The sequence below is a fragment of the Penicillium verhagenii genome (genome assembly GCF_028828195.1).
Source record: "Penicillium verhagenii strain IBT 33310 chromosome Unknown utg000012l_segment0_segment0, whole genome shotgun sequence".
Taxonomy (NCBI): domain Eukaryota; kingdom Fungi; phylum Ascomycota; class Eurotiomycetes; order Eurotiales; family Aspergillaceae; genus Penicillium; species Penicillium verhagenii.
In genome coordinates, this window is record NW_026643176.1 from 1,427,320 (window position 1) to 1,446,759 (window position 19,440).

A 19,440-nucleotide genomic window follows, 5' to 3' on the forward strand; every position below is an offset into this window, starting at 1 on the left:
TAGAAAACTGGTGAGATACGATAACGACTGGTGGGTTATTACTATGGTCACCGGTAAATTAATCTATGAGGCATACAAGATATACCACAGTATCCATACTTCAGAATTTTTATTATTTTTAATCTTTATTTTTTCTAAACACTTTTGAATCTATTCTGACTCAGTACATATATCCATAGTTTTTATAAAACCGGACTTGTTGTAGATCTCAAGGCAACTGCAAAGGTCAAGGGTCAAAGGGGGGGGGGGGGAGAGCAAAAAAAAAAAAAACAATCCATGCAACCAGTGCTGATACTGGGAAATGTATGACTGTGACGAGTCTCTTTTTTAAACTCGGACAGATTAAATTATGGAGCAGTAAATTTCATGTTGGACAAAGATCATCATCCCAGTAGATCGGCTAGAAGCAACCATGACATGTCCTGTGTTCGTGCAGTTAATTGCACTCCACTTTTTCTCACCATCCCTCCATCTGGGGTTCTGGAAACACCGAAACGAGGGCAAAGAAGGAAAGGAATCAAACCCACATCCGTGGCGGTGGCTTAGAAACCAATGTCAAAAGAGGGAAGAAAAGGACGAAGGAAAATGAAAGTGGAGTTACAAGTGAACCAAAGTCGGGGATTCGTTTCTCATTTGGTCTCGTGCGTGGGCGCGTTTCTTGACCTTCAGCTCCCCCTAACGACATGAAAACGTGATTTCGGCCTTTCCACGCCAAGGTGCCCCGGGGTTGGATCATCGCCCGTTACGGAATGAAAGCTGGCAAGTTTCACCTGAAGCCAGTTGACCCAGTGGCGTGATAACCGAGATTTCACTTTTCTCAGCTTTTGGGCAAGGGTTTTGCAGGTCTTTGCAGGTTTTGCCCCCCGCTAACTAAATTGACTGGTGATAACTATAGTCACCGGCACAGACGTCTCGCATCTATGCGGACCAAAGTGGTTAGTGACACGGTACTGGGATTAGGCTATCACTGAGGCGCATCGAAGGGGAAAAAAAGTATACATATATGGTTGTATACACATTAGATGTAGATGTTTCCCGATTAGGAATGATCTGGCCTTGCACCGAAATCAAATACAAAATGTGCAACTTAGATCCATGGCCTTTTGTTTTTGGCTCTTTCTTGCTGGGTCGAACAGTGATTCGAGGTCACAAACGACCCCCATCCACTAGACAAAAAAAGGAGGGGGGGCCAATATGCGGACAAAGATTCGTTTCCGGTTTTACGAGGCGCTTGGGAACAACCCTTTCAACAGGTTCCATGATCGGACGAATGAGCGTCCGTTCAGACAGATGGTCATGGCTTTCGATGCTTTGGAACTATCAAACCCCCCTGAAATTATCAATCTACTATATCAGAAAAATTGAATATCTGATATACAATCGACCCCGTATAGAAAAAGAAAAAATAACGCGCTAATGGTTAGCCAGAACATATGGAAAGAAAAAAAGAAAAAAAAATACTAGTTCAATCTACACAAAGTCGAAAGATTGAGATTTGAAGGTTCACGGGGACCGAGAGCCCCAGTCAGACTTCATAGTCTCATACCAGATCGTCCCTATGGCCATTTGGCGACGATCAAAGAGACCGCGTCGGAGGGAACAGACCCGGAAAATAGTTCGGGAGGCGAAAAAAAGGGAGAAAATGAAATAATAATAATAAAAAAAAAGGAAAAAATAGGAAAAGAAAAAAAAAGATGAAGGAAAGTGCCCAAATCCGCCCGAAAGAGACAAGCAGTCCAGCCAATCAACAGACAGGATGCAGCGGCTAACAGCCTCGGGGAGTACGCGATTAGTCACCTGTAGGGTAACGGTGTCATGATTGCGGCATTCATTTGGAGGCCAAGGTCCCATGGAATCATGATTCGGCCGTCGTACTCTCGCACGGGAATTCAGCCACCCAGAAGGCGGGTGGTTCGGATTATAGTGAGACTGCTGGTGGATCCTCGCATCCTGGAATTCCGCCCAAAGGACAGGATCCGAGCCAGTCAGTGTTGTCGGTCCAAGTGAGCGATGATTGGTTCATCTGGGTAACCAAATCAAGTCTCCACTTTTCTTTGACTTTTGTTCTTTGATTATTCTTGGGAACACACTTGGGAACAGGAAAAACCACAATGCTGAAAAGTGCCTGACTAAGTTTTTCCTCGTGTCCGCCCGTAACCCGATTAGGCAATTCTGCCCATTACCTCAGCAGAGAATGTTCTGATGGAGATTCCTTACATACCCCATACACCATTCTTACGCCGATCCAAGCCCAGAAAAAAAAAAGCTCCCTTGTCTAGTTACCTGGTTTCCCATCCCTGGAAGGCTGGACCCTTTCACTTGAGTTCATTGATTACCATTACCATTTATTACCGTCACATCGGGTTTCCGGCTATCCTCAACCCGGTAACTGATCATCCTATTCCGTCCCCAGCCTCTCTGCATTGCTCTTTTTCTTTCCTTTTTTTACATTATTTTTCTAATTTTTAATTTTTTAATTTTTGTTTTATAATAGTGATTTTTTCCAATTTTACGTGGTTTTGGGGGGGGGGGGGTGTTTGGGGTTGTTGGCTTTGTTTCCCCCCATTCCTTTTCTTTCCGCCTGGTGACGACTCCCGACTAGTGATCAGCCACCGTGCTTTCAAACCCTGGGCCCTTCTCTCTATCCGCTGCTTCTGCTCAAACTGACCCCCTTTAACCCTGTGCAGGAAGATGGCCCCGGAGGCGTACATGCTTGCGCACCCTCACTGTCCAGCAACGCCGTAACTTGTAGCAATCATACCTGGGTAATTTTTACCCACAGATTGAACAGAGGCCAGGCATTGGGCCGACGGTTGCAACCACGCTAAACCTCGCCTGATTATTGGATCTGATATGGGTCCTACAGACCATTCCCTTTCCTATCCAGCAGGTCTTGGATCTGTCCTCCGATGTTCTGTGTTCCAAAATAATTCAAAAAATAATGAATGGGTTTTATCTTATTTTAATTTTCTTTTTAAAATTTTTTTCCCAATTTCTAATTTCTAATTTCCATTTTCTTCCATTTTTTTTTTTTGGTTTAGCTGGACTGACCCATATTTTTCCTTTCCCCCTTCCCACTTCCAACTTTGCCGCTACGCCCAAGGGCCTCCGCCCTGCTCCGCCCTATGGGAGGCCTCCGTAAACATTACTCTGCGACCTACCCTTTCTAGGCTTGCATCCACCTGTGACCCGGGCTCTGACATCAACCGGTATTCTGCATTTAGACCTGGGGGAGTATAATATCTCAGTATGAAAGTGTTACTATAAACAAAAGTACTAATTTGGTGAAGAAAGGAGAGCATATACAGAAAGACCACTACTATCAAAGAGTATCATATATTGCTATGTATAGAATCGAACTCTACACCAAAAATGCTACTGGAATTGCATATTTTTATTTTATTTTATTTTATTCGATTTGATTTTCTAGACCTCAAGATGACCAAAACCGAAGCCAAACGAGGAGAGGATCAACCTGGACCTGCGTTCGGGTCAAACTCTGACCCGTAATGACTGCTTTCTCCGGATGGGTCAACCTACCCTGGTTCTCCCTTTTTACTGGACTTTGGAATTTCTGCCGTGAAAAAAATTATGGAGATGATGCCTTTACTTCATAACTTTTTATTTTATTTCCTCATTCAATTTATTTTATTTTATTTTCTTTTTTCCCATTTTATTTCCCGGCCCGTGAACGTTCCCTTTGCGAAGTTTACCTAGTTTACCTTGGGTTAACTATAAGATTCTCTTCTGCGTTTTTTTCGTTATTTTTCTTTTTAAATTACTCTGACTGGCTGCTTTTCTTTGGGTGGTTCCCTAACCTTCAAACCTGGTTTAGTTCGTTTATATCCTTATATGGGACTGGCTTGGCTGTTTCCATAGACCTCATTCTTCCGTTGGAGAAAACTATCCTTACTTCTTTCATTCTCTATTTGATTACCTTGATCAGCCTCTTTCTGTCTTGGTCTTCCTTTATTTTATCTTTCATTGACCCTGGTCCTTCACCTCCAATTGGACAACCTCCACCCCCTCCATACAACGCAGGGGCATCACTAAAGCTACCGCTTTACTGCACTTCCCTTTCTTTGGTCTCGAAAACGCACCTTCGATATATATCCCCTCAATAAGGAAGGAATCATGCTCAACTGAACACTTTTGCTCGGTTTGCATTTCCTATTCATCAAAGCCACCAAACCCCGACCATCCCACATGTGTCGACCTCTTGCCCTGCCATACTTCACATCCCGTCCATCCCTATGTCTTCGTCAACGCTGCCCTCTCAATCCTCGATCTTGGGCCCCATAACTCCAAACATCGATTTGACCCACCGTCCTTATCATACCAAACCGGCCTTCACGGGATCCTGGACTACTCCCTTCCGGGACGGTCTGCCCACCCCTCCCACCGACATGACCGGCATCGCCTACAACGCAATCCCCCCGGTGGGCCATGGAGGAAGAGTTCACGGAATGCCCTCAACTCATTACAACTACGCCCGCCCATTTGACGCCATCTCCTCCTCGATGGTAGCTGCCATGAAGCCCACTCATTCGGCCCCCGCCAAAGAGGCCCCCGCACCCGAACAGCCCCAGAAGAAATCATCAAATGGAACTGCAAATGGCGCCAATCTTCAGATCCCTTCGTCAATCAACAACAGCAAAACAAGCTTGGCCGAGTTCGCAAGCCAGGTAAGGCGCATACCAAGATAATCTACATCTTATATCTATTTGGTTCAACAAGCTAACAACAAGTGATCTGACAGATGACTTGCTTATTCTGGTTTGAAAAGACCTCGAAACTCCAAGCCATCGAAGACCGACAGTATCCAGTGCCAAGCCTCGTCGCCGAAGCCATGCCCACCCCCGCCTTCCAAAAGTGGGTTGCGACAATTCTTTCAACAACCCAGGTTAGCCAGAATGTGATTCTGCTTGCACTGTTGTTTATCTACCGATTGAAGAAGTTCAATGCTGGTGTGAAAGGCAAGAAGGGCAGTGAATTCCGCCTCATGACTGTTGCTTTGATGCTCGGCAATAAATGTGAGTAGTTTCTTATCGCCTCACCGCCTTTGTTTACCTTTTTCTTGATTGGTCTTTTTGCTGACTCATCTCCAGTCCTGGACGATAACACTTACACCAATAAGACATGGGCCGAGGTATCAGGAATCGCGGTCCAAGAGATTCATGTCATGGAGGTCGAGTTCCTCAGCAACATCCGCTATGACCTTTTTGCCTCAGAGGCAGAATGGGCTCGCTGGCACACCAAGTTGGGTCTCTTCGGTAATTACTTCGATGCCGCATCCCTACAGCCTGTCGAGTCAGAGATCTCCACTTTGCAGGTCTCGCCGCCCCGATTGAAGCCCCAATCGCCCTTGTCCAAGTTGCCATCGCCCCCATCGGACTTCCGCCCGCAATCCCAGCCCAACTGGTATATGCCCGTTCCTGGACTGCCTTACCCTGCCCCACAATTGGGTGAAATTGCTCCTGGTGGATCTCGCAAGCGCAGCCGTGATGATGAGCACGAACTACAACCCATGAAACGAATCGTTCGCCCGGCGACCAACCCTGCTCCACAGCCAGCACCATTGAGCATTCCCGCGAGTGCTATGAATACGCTTCCCCCCGTTCTCACCCCAACCTCTGCTCCAATTTCGCAGGGCCCAGGACGTCTCCCACCACCAAACCTCAACTTGACCCCAACATCAAACCCCATGTCTCAGCAACTTCCTTCGACTCCAGTTTCGCAGCTCCCAATGCCGGCTCGTATGCCTCCCACTTACAACCGGTCTGCCAACTGGATGCCGTCTCACCAGCTGCCCTCTGCGCAATTGCCGCCGGTGTCTTCGGGTGCCTACAATGCACCACCCCTTCCTGATCTGGCTCGTCACCACCAGAGCAGTCCCTTCGGTGTCTCATCGTCGGTCGTATCTCCGGCTGTCTCCGCTTACTCCGTTAACACCCCCCAAAATCACCTCTCTCCATCATTCTTCCTGGCAAACCGCAATTCTCCCTACCGCCCTGTCCGCTCAGTTCACACCCTCTTGATCCCTCCCCCTTCGACCTCGGTGCAGCAGCAGCGCAGTGTTCCATTTGACCACATGCACTACCAACCATTGAGCAAGGGCTCCACCGATCGTAAGACCGGTCTTCTACCCTTCATTCCATCAGACCCATGGTACCAGGGCCAAAGCCAAATCTCTCAACAGCCCTACTACACTCCTTCTCAAGCTTACTCTGCTTGAAATTTCCATTGATTACTTGACGATGTGACTGCGTTTACGACTCCTCTCACGATTCTCGAAAACCCCCCTTTTACCATTCGCTGTATATCTTCTACTCTTCTTCTCTTGCTTGTCCCTTTACCATCATGTTTTACCTTTGTACAGGATACTTTTATCACCACCTGTTTTTATTAGCATATTTTTTTGGCGTTTCAACTTACTAGAAGGGTCATGTGGTGTTCGTCTCCCCCGCCGCCCAATGTGACGGGGACGGCCTATGAGCCGTTTTACATGTTTGCTTCTTTTCTTTCCTGTTGGCTTATGACAACATGAATATTGCTGCAGTGGCATTTGCATCACATTGGCGTTTACTTTGCAGACAATAGTCTTGCAATCATCATGAGAAACTACTTAGATTTCTACCACTACACTTGATCCTAGTAAAACAGTAAAACAATCTCCTAGAATAGCGACTATTATAGGGAATAGTTAGTTTGCAGTAACATGACTAAAGAAGACGCCATAATAGTCTGACTTGATTGCAAGCTAGCTCTGTAGACCTTGAGGATACTAGTAGAAACTTGAATTTAATTTTACAAAAAACTAGAAACTCGTGTAATGGTATCCCATATGGTGCCTGCTCTACTGTGGTTCTGTAGACCAAACAAAAATCACAGTTCACGCGGAAATATCCGGCCCGACTAATTTTCCGCCCGCTCAAATATCTCAACCATCCGCAACAAGCCAACACCAGCGACCAAAAACCAAACCAAAAAAACCCGCAGTTATGCCTCCACGACTAATGGGGCTGCCAATGCAGCTTCAGCAATTCATCGCCAAGCCCTTGCAGCAATCTTCACCACTGGTTTTCCTGGCACCACAATTCCAGCAGACACGCAATGCCTCCATTCTCTCCTCGCTCTCCGACAATCCCTCCGCCTACAACAAGCGCATCCGACGTGGTCGTGGTCCTGCCTCTGGCAAGGGTAAGACCGCTGGACGTGGTACCAAGGGTCAAAAGGCGCACGGAAAGGTCCCATTCGGTTTCAATGGTGGTCAAACAGCCGATATCGTGGTCAGCGGCACACGGGGTGAAGAAACCAACATGTATGCATTCCACCACTGGATCCCCATCCATATTCTTTCCCCTGGTCTCAGACCTGCTTTCTCAAAGCAAATGACATTAAATAATCCACGCTAACACCCCCCACCAGCCTCGCCCTCGAAATGGCCCCTGTAAACCTCTCCCGCATCCAAGAATGGATCGACCAAGGCCGCATCGACCCAGCCCGCCCCATCACCATCCGCGAACTCACCCAATCCCGCTGCATCCACCGACACAAGGACGGCGTCAAGGTCCTGGGTGACGGTGCCGCAGCCCTCAAACAGCCCATCCACCTCGTCGTCTCACGCGCCAGCGGCTCCGCGATCGCGGCCGTCGAGGCCGCCGGCGGATCCGTCGCAACTCGCTTCTACACCCGCAGCTCGATCAAGCACATCATGGCGAACGAGACGCACCCCTTTATCAGCTTGGCTTGGAGCGCTGAGAGCGGATCCAAGGAGCTGCTTGCGGCGGAGTTTGCCAAGTTGAGCGTTGAGGGCGGCGCGAGCGTGGACATCGAGGAGAAGAGTGTTATGGAGGCTAAGGGTCTTCGGTACAGATTGCCTGACCCCACGAGACGTCGTGATATTGAGTATTATCGTGATCCGGCGCATCGCGGGTACTTGAGTCATTTGCTTAAGCCTTCTGAGGGTCCCAGTTTGTTCTTCCGTTCTCCTGAGGAGCGTAAGTCGGCGGCTGGTACTAAGAAGGAGAAGGTTCTGCCTGTGAACAGACTTTGGTAGATGTGGTTCAACTCTTTGGGGATGAGAGGTGTGTTCACTAGTAGAATGTGGGTTTTATGTCTTTCGTTGAGCATCTGTACTTGTATAAATATTGCTACCCCTTTGGATATGCTTGGTTATCTTATAAAACTGAGATTGGTTTTCTTGTTTATTTTGCCCAGGCTTTTCCGACCTAAAATAGTGCCTACATGGTAGGAAGTGCTCTAGTATCATCGAGAATTTCGCGTACCTCCAGACATATTATCCATACATAAGTTGCCGTTTCTTGGAAGGCGAGTATAACCTTCAATTGTTGGACGTTTTAATAAAAATTGAGTGCGACCCTGGACAGAAATTTGAAGATCCCCTCCAGCCAGTCTGAACCTCGGATGCATTTCATACCATGTACTAGGAATCCACCTGCCACCCCTACAAGTGACACTACAAGTGACAAAGAAGAGGGACGAGAAAAAGAGAGGAAACCATAAAAATATCCTTAAAATGCCATCAGTAGATGTAGAATACAGACAAAAAGCAAAGAAAGCAAAGGAAAAATACGTGCCCAACAAAACGCCATGCTTCTCATCCCGAGCCGCAATCCGTTCCCTCATATCTGCCCTCCACCATATATGCATATTGAATAAAAGCCAGAAGATATCAAGATATAGCATGCTGTTTCACGAATCAACAAGCGAATGGGTATAAACCAAAAACCAATAGGGGGGAAACGGAAATATCAGCGCTGCCCAAAAACCAAACAAAAAAACAAACCAAACCAAACACATAGGAATCATTTCATCATTTTCAAGATCAGGTTGCGGTATTTTGTCCAGCAAAATACAGGACGTCCTGAATCAAGGTATAATTGAGAGCAATTAAAGGCCCCACATAGCTTCCGGAGAGCTATCATTTGAACTTGCGATTTCACGTAGCCAAGCACTGTCAAGAACGTCACGGATTGTGTATCGCTTGTTGGCGTCCATTTCAAGGCAGCCTTGGACTAGGGCAAGAGCGTCTTTGCGGTCACGAAGAGAAAGCTTGTTGGTGAGATCACCAAGGACGGCTTCTCGGTTCCATTTACCACCAATGATATTGGCTTGAACTCGAGGCATGAATGAGTCCTGGAAAGGTCGCGAACCAACGACAATTGTATAGACGATAACACCAAAAGCCCAAATATCCACTGAAGGGTGAATCACACCGGCCGATGATTGAATCAATTCAGGGGATGCATATTCGAGGCTACCAGCAACGCTGGTACTCGAACCAGCCGGCCCCATTCGGTTGGGTGGGGGGCGATCTGCGACTTCATCGTAAGGATCCGGACCATCGCCTCCATTATCGGTGGCCATCCATTCAGCCATTCCAAAGTCACACAGAACTAGGTTGGAAGAGGCAGAGTCATCGGAAGTGTGGACCGGGTCCAGGAGACAGTTCTCCAGTTTGATATCACGGTGTACAACTCGAGCGTCTTGGTGTAGGTAGCGAATCGCAGATGCAAGTTGATACGCATACTTCTTGGCCAGCGTCGAATCGAGACCTTGTCGATTTTGGCGGACCAAGTCAAACAGTGTCCCACCGATCGCAAGTTTAGTGAAGCAAAAGGTGGCATAATCGGTTTCGTACACTGAATCAAGAGTCAAGATATGGGGGTTACTGAGGTACCTCCAAACTCGCACTTCGTGGTCGAATTCTGCCTGAACATCTTCATTTTCCCTCTCGGTGCGGCCTGCTACCTGCTTTTTGACAATTTTGACGGCGAGCCGTCTGGTGTTGCCTTGTCCCTCAACCTTGAACGCTTCTTTGACCGTACTGAAACCTCCAAATCCAATCTGCTTTCCAAGAACATAGTCAGTCCCAACTAGTTGGCCTTCTTCGTCAGGCGTTGAGGGTGCCTCGTCGGGCTGACTTTGACTTGACCACATGGATAGGAACATGCTTGCGGGAGACTTGCCGCTCGAGTTCGTGGAGCGTCGAGAGCTATGACGAGTATTCCGCAGGCTGCTACTACGATCTAGAGTGGAACTGCGGGACTTGCTTCCAAACGAAGCCATCATACCTCCAGACCACGGACTGCGATCCTCTGGAGATGAGTAATTTTGAGTCGGCGACGTGATACAAAGGGGTGATAGAAGGTCATCTTTAGCACTTCCGGGAGGGGTCCGCAGTTCTTCTTGGGCGGTGGATGCAGTGGACAGTGATGTGAGTGAAGTTGGATGATCTAGATCAGTGCCGGTGATTGACTCATCCTCTGGGGCTAAGACCGGTTGGGCTCGGGAACGTCCCGCTGAATCGACATGTTGTTCGGGAGATTTATTTGAGTCCCATCTCCATGACTGAGGAGTTTGGTGTGAATGACCATCGTAGTGATCGTCGTCCTGAGAAAGGGCGTTTCGGAGTCTTGAGGTCCGAGATTCAAATTTTTGCGGGGGCCGATCCTTTACTTCATCTTTTGCGAGAGGTTCATTCAGCGGTTCTTCACGGCCAGAATCAACAGAAACCTTGGGGTTAAATGAAATAGAAGGACGACGAGAATGAAAGTAGTTATCCAACGGTGAAGCCTGTATGTCGTCTGGCTTGTGAGGGAATTCGTCATCACTTGCTGGACGCCCATCGGTTCGAGGAACTGAGATTGGAGGCGTGGCTGAATGCAAATCACTTAACACACTGCGGTCATCATCAGTATCGCGGCGACGCGCGTTATAATCATGAGATGTTTTGGTGCGGTCGCTCTCGATACCATCGCCATCTGTCGTCGACCTCCTCCTCCTCCCATCATCTTTTGCCCATCCTGGCCTCTGACCAAACGCGGTCTCAATCCGTAGACCCACTAGCCCGTTCCTCTCCGTGTACGCCATGCCTTTGTCGACAGCACCGTATTGGAAGACGTTGTGCGTTGCGGGCCTATAGTAGGCTTGCAGTCGGGTTCGCTTGAACCCTCTGCTTTCCCCAGATGATAGAGAATTTTGGGGGTATCGAGGATAAAAAAAAAGCGGGGGCGATAAGGCTTTCGAGCGGGGTCACCACACTTATTCAATCAGGAACATCAAGTGTGGAGAAATATGATTGAGTTTTAGGGGGTAAGTTAAGCAGCAAGATAGAATGATGGAGTATTTATGAGAATGGAGAAAAAAAAGATGTACCTTCCCCGGTGAGGTCAGTGAGGAATGTACGACGAAGGATTGGTCGCCAAGGATGAGAATGGAGAAAGTCGGGAAATGACGGAAGGACCTTACTTCCTTTACTTCCTTTACTGCACTTTCATTAGTCAGTTTCCAGTCACTTTTCCCGTTCATTATTCGCTGCTCCTGATTGGGACTAGCCGGCGATCATATGATGGAGGCGGTATATCGATGACATAGCAGAGGCGTTTTTCTAAGCTATGTCGACCAATCATTCTAAGCAACAATATTTAATCCATAACATTAATAAAAGGTGGTGATGTAGAGACTTACGCCTTCGTATGATGAGTTTGTCTGATACCTAGGTATCTCTTGAATGTTATGACTACATTTGTTTCTAAAAGATTCAAACTTCATAATTGCAATTTACATGTCATCTATAAATATCCACTACAATACATGATGGCTGAAAAAGCCAGATCACGAAAATTAAAGAAGATCATTTTTTATTCGTCCGATGTGACCTGTCTGAAGAGAACATTCCAATATTGAATAAAAAAAACTATTACTGGATCAACAAAGAATCGGGCATCAACTCCGCTTGCACATCCACGTCTATACATCGTTTCAATACCCTAAGCCCTAGCTATCCGAAAGGGGCAAGTAGAGTTTCAGGGGGGAAAAGCAAAGTCACCTGACTCAGCAACGTGCATGTGCATGGACCTGAGGCCATGATTAGGCGCGCGCAAGGGGCGCTTGTTTGGCAACACCTCCTTATTGGTTTCGTCCTGTGGTCTCCGGGGATTTGACCCTGAACTCGATACAATCCTTCCCTTCGTCGCTCTGGCAGTACATTGTTTTCCTTTTTCCTATTTCAATTCTCCGTGCCCTGCCCCAAGTGCAGCGCCCGCTAGCCCACCGCTTTCCCCTCTCCACCTTTGTTCGTCAAGGCGCAGTCTTTCTTTTAGGGGTGACCGACACCAAACCTTGGAATCTCGTGGGAATTGGCAATTGTTCTCGTCGCAAGGTTCTGGGAATTGACCGCACGTTGGCAATTTTTTATTTATTTACTCCCTTACCTTGCTTTACTTGGTAAAGCTGTCCATGGTTTCCGTTTGCAAACAATCGCGCTTCTTATCCCCGAACACCCCTGTGTGACCTTCCCTCACCGCCGATCCCACGTTCCTTTGATAGAATTCCAACATGACGAGACCGCAGATTGTTCGAGCCGGTATGGAAAATATATTTCCTTTTACAATTGCCAAAATCGGGGAGTTGAATACTGATGGCTGGCTCACTTAGATACTTTGGATCTTCAAGACCATGATGCGCCGTCGGCCTCGGACCACTCCAAGCAGCCTGAACAACCAGCTCCACTGGGGGTCGGCCGGCCTGCCCCCCACCAAGAGCTTTCCATTCGCCATGCCGAAAAAGATCTGAAATCCGAGATTTCGAGTGGTCCTGAAAATGGTCACGAATATCGAGACGGCGTGGGAGTATACGGGGACGACGAAACCGAAGAAGATTTGGATCGAGACTACGAGCATGAAGATGGAGATTTGGCAGATGGGGAAAGCGATGATATGATGGATGATGATATGTTGGACAAGATATCTAGCTCTCCCTCGATTGACGATGGTACGTGAACTATACTGTGACCTCTCTGCACGCCTAGGGCTAACACTCATGATCCGCAGAGGACATTGATTTTGAATTCGTCTATGCGCTCCACAATTTCGTCGCAACTGTTGATGGACAAGCAAACGCTGCTAAGGGGGATACAATGGTGCTGCTTGATGACAGCAACAGCTACTGGTGGCTAGTACGTGTAGTCAAGGATGGAAGTATTGGTATGTTTTCTGTCTCCATTTTGAGTATCATTTCATTCCGCTGACGATGAGAAGGATACTTGCCAGCTGAACATATCGAGACGCCCACTGAACGACTTGCTCGATTAAACAAGCACCGGAATGTTGATGTTTGTGCTTCTTCCCTAATGTTGCCCGATCAAAAATCATACTAACCTGACCCCAGCTCTCTGCTACAATGCTAGGCGACAACAACGAAAAATCCAAAAACCCTCTGAAGAAAGCCATGCGTCGACGGAACGCGAAAACCGTAAACTTCGCTCCACCAACATACATCGAGGCCTCCGACGTCGAGTACTCTTCGGATGAAGACTCCGAACATGGCGACTTCTTCAATGACGACGAAACAGAAACGGTTGAATCGGAAGAGGGTGATAGCCAGGACCAAAGTGAAGATATCACGGTGGAGCCCCTTCGGCCAAAGGGTCAAAAAGAGAAGCCGACAGAACAGGCGGAGGTCAAAAGGTCCGAGGACTCTGAACGAACAAGCTATGAGCCTCGACCATCAAGTGAGGAATTCTTTGACCCAGAGGAGCCAATAGTCAGTCGGTCCAGAAACGGCACTGTACGTAATACAGACTCTTTCTTCAAGGACGACACCGCAGAACCAAAGAAGATTTCTCTCACACCAAACCTGCTGCGCGACGAATCCAACAACACCGGCAGTAATGGTAACAGCAACAGTCTGCTTCAGGAGTGGAAAGAGGGACGTGGAAGCTTCGAAACAATTGACAAGGTGTCTAGTCCTCAGGATAAGGCCAAAGAGGAAAAGAAGCGCAAGGAGAAGAAACCTGGAATGCTTAGTGGATTGTTCAAACGGAAAGACAAGAAGACCAAATCCCCTGAAGATGACTTTGAAGAGGCTCTTACATCCCCAACCGAGTCCACATTCAGTCAATCGAAGACATCCATGGAATCATTCGACTCGAAGTCATCCAAATCTCAGAGACAGACGGGCAATAAGTTACAGAAATCACACACAGCTGCCATGTCTCCAACATCAATTGAATCAGGCACTGACGCCGGTCAGTCCATTCGACGGGTAGTGTCACGGGATGCCACCAGCTTTGAGGAACCTCGAAGTATCTTGACCTCTTCTAACAGCCACCGGAGTCCTTCCAAGGAAAGCTTTGTTACTCCAATGGAGGCTCAGGATCCTTTTGCATCCCCAGTGGAGCGGCCATCTAGTGAAGCCCAGTGGAGAAGCGCATACGAATCCCCCAACCAGAGAGCGGCTTCCCAACCATCTGTGGCATCTCCGCCTCAGCGATTTGTGCCAACATTGGTAACAGCCCGACCGGAACCAGAACCAGAACCCGAATCCCCCATCAGCATCTCCCCGATGGAAGGACACATCCCGATCCTTGCCCCAGGGATCACCCCAGACGCTGTCCTACGGGCACATTCCATTTCACCTCTTTCCCCACCATCATCACCCGAAGCCGACACTCACGACCTCAAAAGTAGCGAAGCTACCCCTGGCTCAATGGACACACTTTCAGTGGACACTCCAACTTGGAGTGATGCCAGTCTACGATCATACCTGGACGAAGAAAACGACATTCGCGACCTTTTCATTATTGTCCATGACAAAACCAACATCCCCCCAGCTGGTGTTGACCACCCTGTCACCGGACGCCTCTTCAAAGAAGAGAGCAAGAGATTGAAAGAGATGAACAATCAACTCGATGATATGCTCGTACAGTGGATGGCTCAGCGCAATCGACGATCTAGTTCCGCACGAAATATGCAGAGCTCAAGTGCATAGTCAATCTTGGTTGTACATGTTCATCTTTTACCGCGTCTCTGTTGATACATGCATAGGCCTGCCGATTCACCCATAGAAATCGGCTTCACGAGTTATGTTTGTGCTGGGCACATCACTTTTGGCCTTTTCCATTCTTTTTTTTATTTCTCATATCCGTCGCACTTATGTCCACCCTCACCCGACCTTTGACCTTCTGTTTGATCCTATCTGTTTTTGTCAAGGAAAGCGACCTTTGATTTTGATCTGATCAGCAGCTCACCTGTTTTCTCTTATTCTTGATTGCTTTCTTGTTCGCCGGAATACCCCGAGTCATCCGTCTCTATTTTTGTGGTTTTCGTTCTTTTTTTTTTTTTTTTTTTTTTTGGTCATAGTTGATCATCTTCGATAGATGACGTACTGTAGTAATATCATGTCTTCGGCCATGTGCTATGATCATAATAACGTTCAAATGTTCCAGCAAGTAATCATGCCAAGAGCGACCCCGCTCTTTGTCTTCGAACCCGCAGACCCTGGAGTATTATAGAGTAAGCGCATTCCAGAATTTTCGTAAGGTTGAGGCCCGAGGGTCGTGCGAGCAGGTCAGCCGCCCTGACCGTAATGCATACTATAACATCTGACTTTCACTTGACTTAGCGCGCCCCTAGGCCCCCAGTATATAAGCCGTAGTCAGTAGCCAGGGGTTTTTGTTAGCCGTGGAAAGTAATTTTTCTGGCTCAACCTCCAATCCTTCTCACCATCACTCAATATCATCATGGCTGACCCTTACAACCCTTACTCTACGTACCCCACACCTGCCCCTGGTGGTGTCGGTTACTACCCCCCAGAGGAGCATGTCCAACAACCTGCATATCCGTATCAGCAACCGTACGACAACTACAGCAACACAGAGCTGCAGCCACCCCCAAACTACAACTACAACGCTCAGTCAAACCCCCAGCACCTCGGTCCAAACACCTATCAAAATGGCGCACAGGAGAGGAGCTATACCCCATCAGGACAGCCAGACCATCTCGGCCCAGTGACGACAGGAATCCCACCTCAGCAAGGAGGCAAAACAGCTGAAAATATGGGATACTAGTAAGTGATGAAACAATAAAAACCAAACAATGTACTCTAGCCCATCACATTTATGTATTAACTCATCTTGCAGCGGCGGCCATCCAGAGCAACAACCTCGATATACATCATCTCCAGGTCCCAACCCACCAGCAGTGCATGTATCCGAGGCTTCTCAATACGACGAAGAAGGTCGCCCACTAGAGGCTGGTGATGGGGAAACTGATCGTGGATTAGGAAGCTCTCTTGCGGGTGGTGCGGCGGGATACTACTTTGGCCATAAGAAGGAACATGGATTGATCGGCGCGATTGGTGGAGCTCTTGTTGCCAATTTCCTAGAGGATAAGGTCAAGAATCATCATGAAAGTTCTTCTGGAAAACATGAGCAGGGGCATGGAAGTGAGCATGAACATGGCCATGGTCATCATGGTCACCATCATCACCACCATCATAGTCGGAGCCGGAGTCATTCGCGAAATCGTGGAGATGATGATGATTATTGAGAGGTCGCGTTGATGGAGGGCATGCGGGTTGAATTTGACGCGTTATGAGAATTACGATGGCTATTATTCTGATTATGCTAGGATTCAAACATTAAATATTTGTTAATTCGATGTATTTCAGATGTTATCTGGATTATTGGAAGGGCGCGTGTTCATGGCATGTGCTTAGTAGGGTCTGACCGTCTATGATATTACGCAATCGGGACTCTGTTTTGTCCAACTTGATGACGTGCTTTTGAGTATGATATTGCTTTCATTTGACACAACGTTGGGTCTTGTTTTCATTTCCCCCTTTCGTTGCCGATTTCTTATTCTTCATCACTCATTCATTCTGTCCCCGGTCTCGTGTCCCTCGGGCTTGCTTTAATCATTATAGAGCAAAGAACAGACCCTCAAAGCGCAAGCTGATTTTATTCAGTTTATTCAATCACTGAAATACTGAAAAGGCGATACTGTTGTTAAAGAGTGCCTGAAGTTAGGCACAGTACCCCTAATCAACCTCACTTCCCACATGTATATGCCTATATCCAAAATCTCCACTCGGATCCGCATACATAAGGTTGTCGATCAGGGTCCCGACACCTTGCCTGAAACAGCCAAACGCCCGGACATAAGATCCACTGTAAAGCATATCTCTTGGGAGTACTATACTCATATACCATAATGATGATGCTCGTCCTGATGCCTGAAAGAAAGGCACGGGGCAAGGATCAAAATACCCGACTACATGGACTATTCAGCGACTTATCTGGATAGACCGAGAAGCGATACGCCATGAATTTGAAAGGTTCCGACAACACCAATACGCCCGGGAACGCAAATCCTTTTGGCATGTTTGATGTCACCCCTTCACTCAGCATGCTGACTTGTTCGCTTCAAAGAACGTGCCTTGGACATATATTAGGCCGGACCTTCGGCTAGTGCTATGCATGGCTACTCGTACGACCTCCACAATATCCCCCGACTCGTTTGTGCCCATGATACACTTCTGCATCATGATTCTTGTATGATCATTGCCAGTTCGACCAGGGTGCATTGACATGTAATGCTGTACATAGCGTCACATTGTCACGTGGAGCTGCAAGACCCCTAATCTGGAGACTGCTTGCTTTTTTCTTTCTTTTTTCGCGATCTTTGATTTCAAGTTTTCTTTTCATGTCATTCATATCATTCAATCTTATCTTTTTTTGTTTCAAAACGAAGTGGAGACCAGTGACTAAGAAATTTGGTGTTAGATTCCCACCTATTCTGTTAATCATGGGGTGAATAATGACAAGGTCTTTCCCCGGAGTCGGCGGATCAAATCGGCTGAACGGTGATTGGCCACGACTTTTAGCTTATCTCGTGAGTCACGATAAGCCCCGATTTGGAGATGATCGCTTTCCCTCAGCTCGTGAGCTGAACCGCTGACTTGTCCTGCTTCCTTCAAGTTTGGAACTGACACTTCCCCTCTCTCTCTTCTGCTACACCTTACTGCTATATACATCCTCAGTACACCATCATTCTTGTGGTTGCTGGCTCTACATCTATCGCTGCCGTATACCTTATCAGCTTCGGATCGGCCCTCTCCGCCAGCGTCACTGACGTTAACTACCAAGCTTCCCCTCACCCCCGCCTCGAGACTTGCTCTTTGAGCTGAGAGGAAACATCACACACCATGTTTCCCCCGTTGTTACGAAATTTTCCAACTGGGTCCCTTCCTGATCACTGCGAACCCACGTCGTCTTTCTTGACCGCTATCTCCTCACATCTCCACATCTGTCTCCCCACACCTCTCGCGCTAATTTCCATTATCCTCGGAAACCTGAGTTTCGTGTCATGGCTATTCGCCCAATTACCACAGATCTTTAAGAATTATCAGTTACAGTCCACATCAGGACTATCCATCTTTTTTCTTGTCATTTGGTGTGCAGGAGATATCAGCAATCTCATCGGTGCACTATTCACTAGACAGGCGGGATGGCAGGTCATGGTCGCCTGTTACTACGTCTGCGTTGACGTGACTCTGGTGATCCAGTTTTTCTGGTACACACACTACAAATCACGACGTTACGAGGAATACGATGATCTGCAACCCCCGCATCATCACCATCACCACTACCAAGAGTCCGACGCACGGGGTGAATCCCTACAAGGCAACAATGCGACCCACCAGCCCCGGGGCCCGGTCGACATGACACCCAAGACATCGGATGTCCACGACATGGGTGTACAGACCGGCTCAACCTTCAACTCCACAGTCGCCCGGAGCGCCTCTTATACAAATGAGAAACAGTCCTCACGCCGACCCGTGCGCCTGGGTAGCAGCGCCACCAGCCCACCCTTTGCACTCCCCCGCACAATGCTGATTGCATCCCTGCTCTGTGCCGTCCTGGCAAACGCCGCTCCAACCGATGTTCACCCATCCCCTCACCCCCCAATCACCCACGCACCAAGCGAAACCATTATCGAGATCGTAGGCCGGATCTTTTCCTGGGCATCGACCCTTCTTTACCTTGGCTCGCGTCCACCACAACTGTACAAGAACTACCGCCGCAAAAGCACAGAAGGTCTCTCGCCATTGATGTTCCTCGCAGCTTTCTGTGGAAACTTCTTCTACTCAACCTCGTTGCTGACGAACCCCAACGCTTGGTCTGATTTCGCGCCATATGGTGGCGGTGGCTGGGCCGATAGCCATGGCAACGATCGCTGGGAATGGATTGGACGGGCGCTGCCGTTCTTCCTGGGTGCGTTTGGGGTCCTTGGGCTGGATGGGTTCATGGGAGTGCAGTTCCTTATGTACGGATCGCCCGATGAGGATGACGAGAGCTTCATCAGTTCAGATGATGCGGATGGAAAGCGTGGTCGGAGTCGGTGGAGACGTGTGCGCGGATGGATGCGTGGCTGGATTCCTTCGACTTCGCCACCTCCCGGTGAGCGAGAGCGCTCGCGTTCTGCGAGACCGCAGGAAGGACAAGCCCTTCTCGGTGCAGAGCAGGGGCGGTATGGTACTGTTTGATTGGGCTACACTTAGACCCTATATACACCGGAGATTTGTTTTCTCTTCTTTTCCCCACTTGTTCTCTTTATAGAACGCGAGACGGGG

General features: G+C 48.1%; 6 protein-coding genes across 6 annotated transcripts; 5 read left to right on the plus strand and 1 right to left on the minus strand.

Annotated features, from left to right (window-relative positions):
• Window positions 1–4,253: 4,253 nt before the first annotated feature.
• Window positions 4,254–6,235, plus strand: N7466_011181 (uncharacterized protein; the record flags this gene model as incomplete). The annotated part of the gene is made up of 3 exons (XM_057170570.1): window positions 4,254–4,685; window positions 4,760–5,033; window positions 5,109–6,235. 3 exons carry the CDS (start codon window positions 4,254–4,256, stop codon window positions 6,233–6,235), a joined length of 1,833 nt encoding a protein of 610 aa, XP_057016302.1.
• A 766-nt stretch (window positions 6,236–7,001) lies between these two features.
• On the plus strand, window positions 7,002–8,059 carry N7466_011182 (mitochondrial 54S ribosomal protein uL15m; the record flags this gene model as incomplete). Its single annotated transcript, XM_057170571.1, has 2 exons — window positions 7,002–7,321; window positions 7,429–8,059. 2 exons carry the CDS (start codon window positions 7,002–7,004, stop codon window positions 8,057–8,059), a joined length of 951 nt encoding a protein of 316 aa, XP_057016303.1.
• An 854-nt stretch (window positions 8,060–8,913) lies between these two features.
• On the minus strand, window positions 8,914–10,896 carry N7466_011183 (serine/threonine-protein kinase; the record flags this gene model as incomplete). Its single annotated transcript, XM_057170572.1, has 1 exon — window positions 8,914–10,896. The coding sequence occupies one exon, from the start codon at window positions 10,894–10,896 to the stop codon at window positions 8,914–8,916; it is 1,983 nt and encodes a 660-aa protein (XP_057016304.1).
• Window positions 10,897–12,363: 1,467 nt separating this feature from the next.
• On the plus strand, window positions 12,364–14,796 carry N7466_011184 (SH3 domain-containing protein; the record flags this gene model as incomplete). The annotated part of the gene is made up of 5 exons (XM_057170573.1): window positions 12,364–12,391; window positions 12,463–12,798; window positions 12,858–13,010; window positions 13,065–13,138; window positions 13,195–14,796. 5 exons carry the CDS (start codon window positions 12,364–12,366, stop codon window positions 14,794–14,796), a joined length of 2,193 nt encoding a protein of 730 aa, XP_057016305.1.
• A 751-nt stretch (window positions 14,797–15,547) lies between these two features.
• N7466_011185 (uncharacterized protein) lies at window positions 15,548–16,355 on the plus strand (the record flags this gene model as incomplete). The annotated part of the gene is made up of 2 exons (XM_057170574.1): window positions 15,548–15,873; window positions 15,947–16,355. 2 exons carry the CDS (start codon window positions 15,548–15,550, stop codon window positions 16,353–16,355), a joined length of 735 nt encoding a protein of 244 aa, XP_057016306.1.
• A 1,657-nt stretch (window positions 16,356–18,012) lies between these two features.
• N7466_011186 (PQ-loop repeat-containing protein) lies at window positions 18,013–19,353 on the plus strand (the record flags this gene model as incomplete). The annotated part of the gene is made up of 1 exon (XM_057170575.1): window positions 18,013–19,353. The coding sequence occupies one exon, from the start codon at window positions 18,013–18,015 to the stop codon at window positions 19,351–19,353; it is 1,341 nt and encodes a 446-aa protein (XP_057016307.1).
• Window positions 19,354–19,440: the final 87 nt, after the last annotated feature.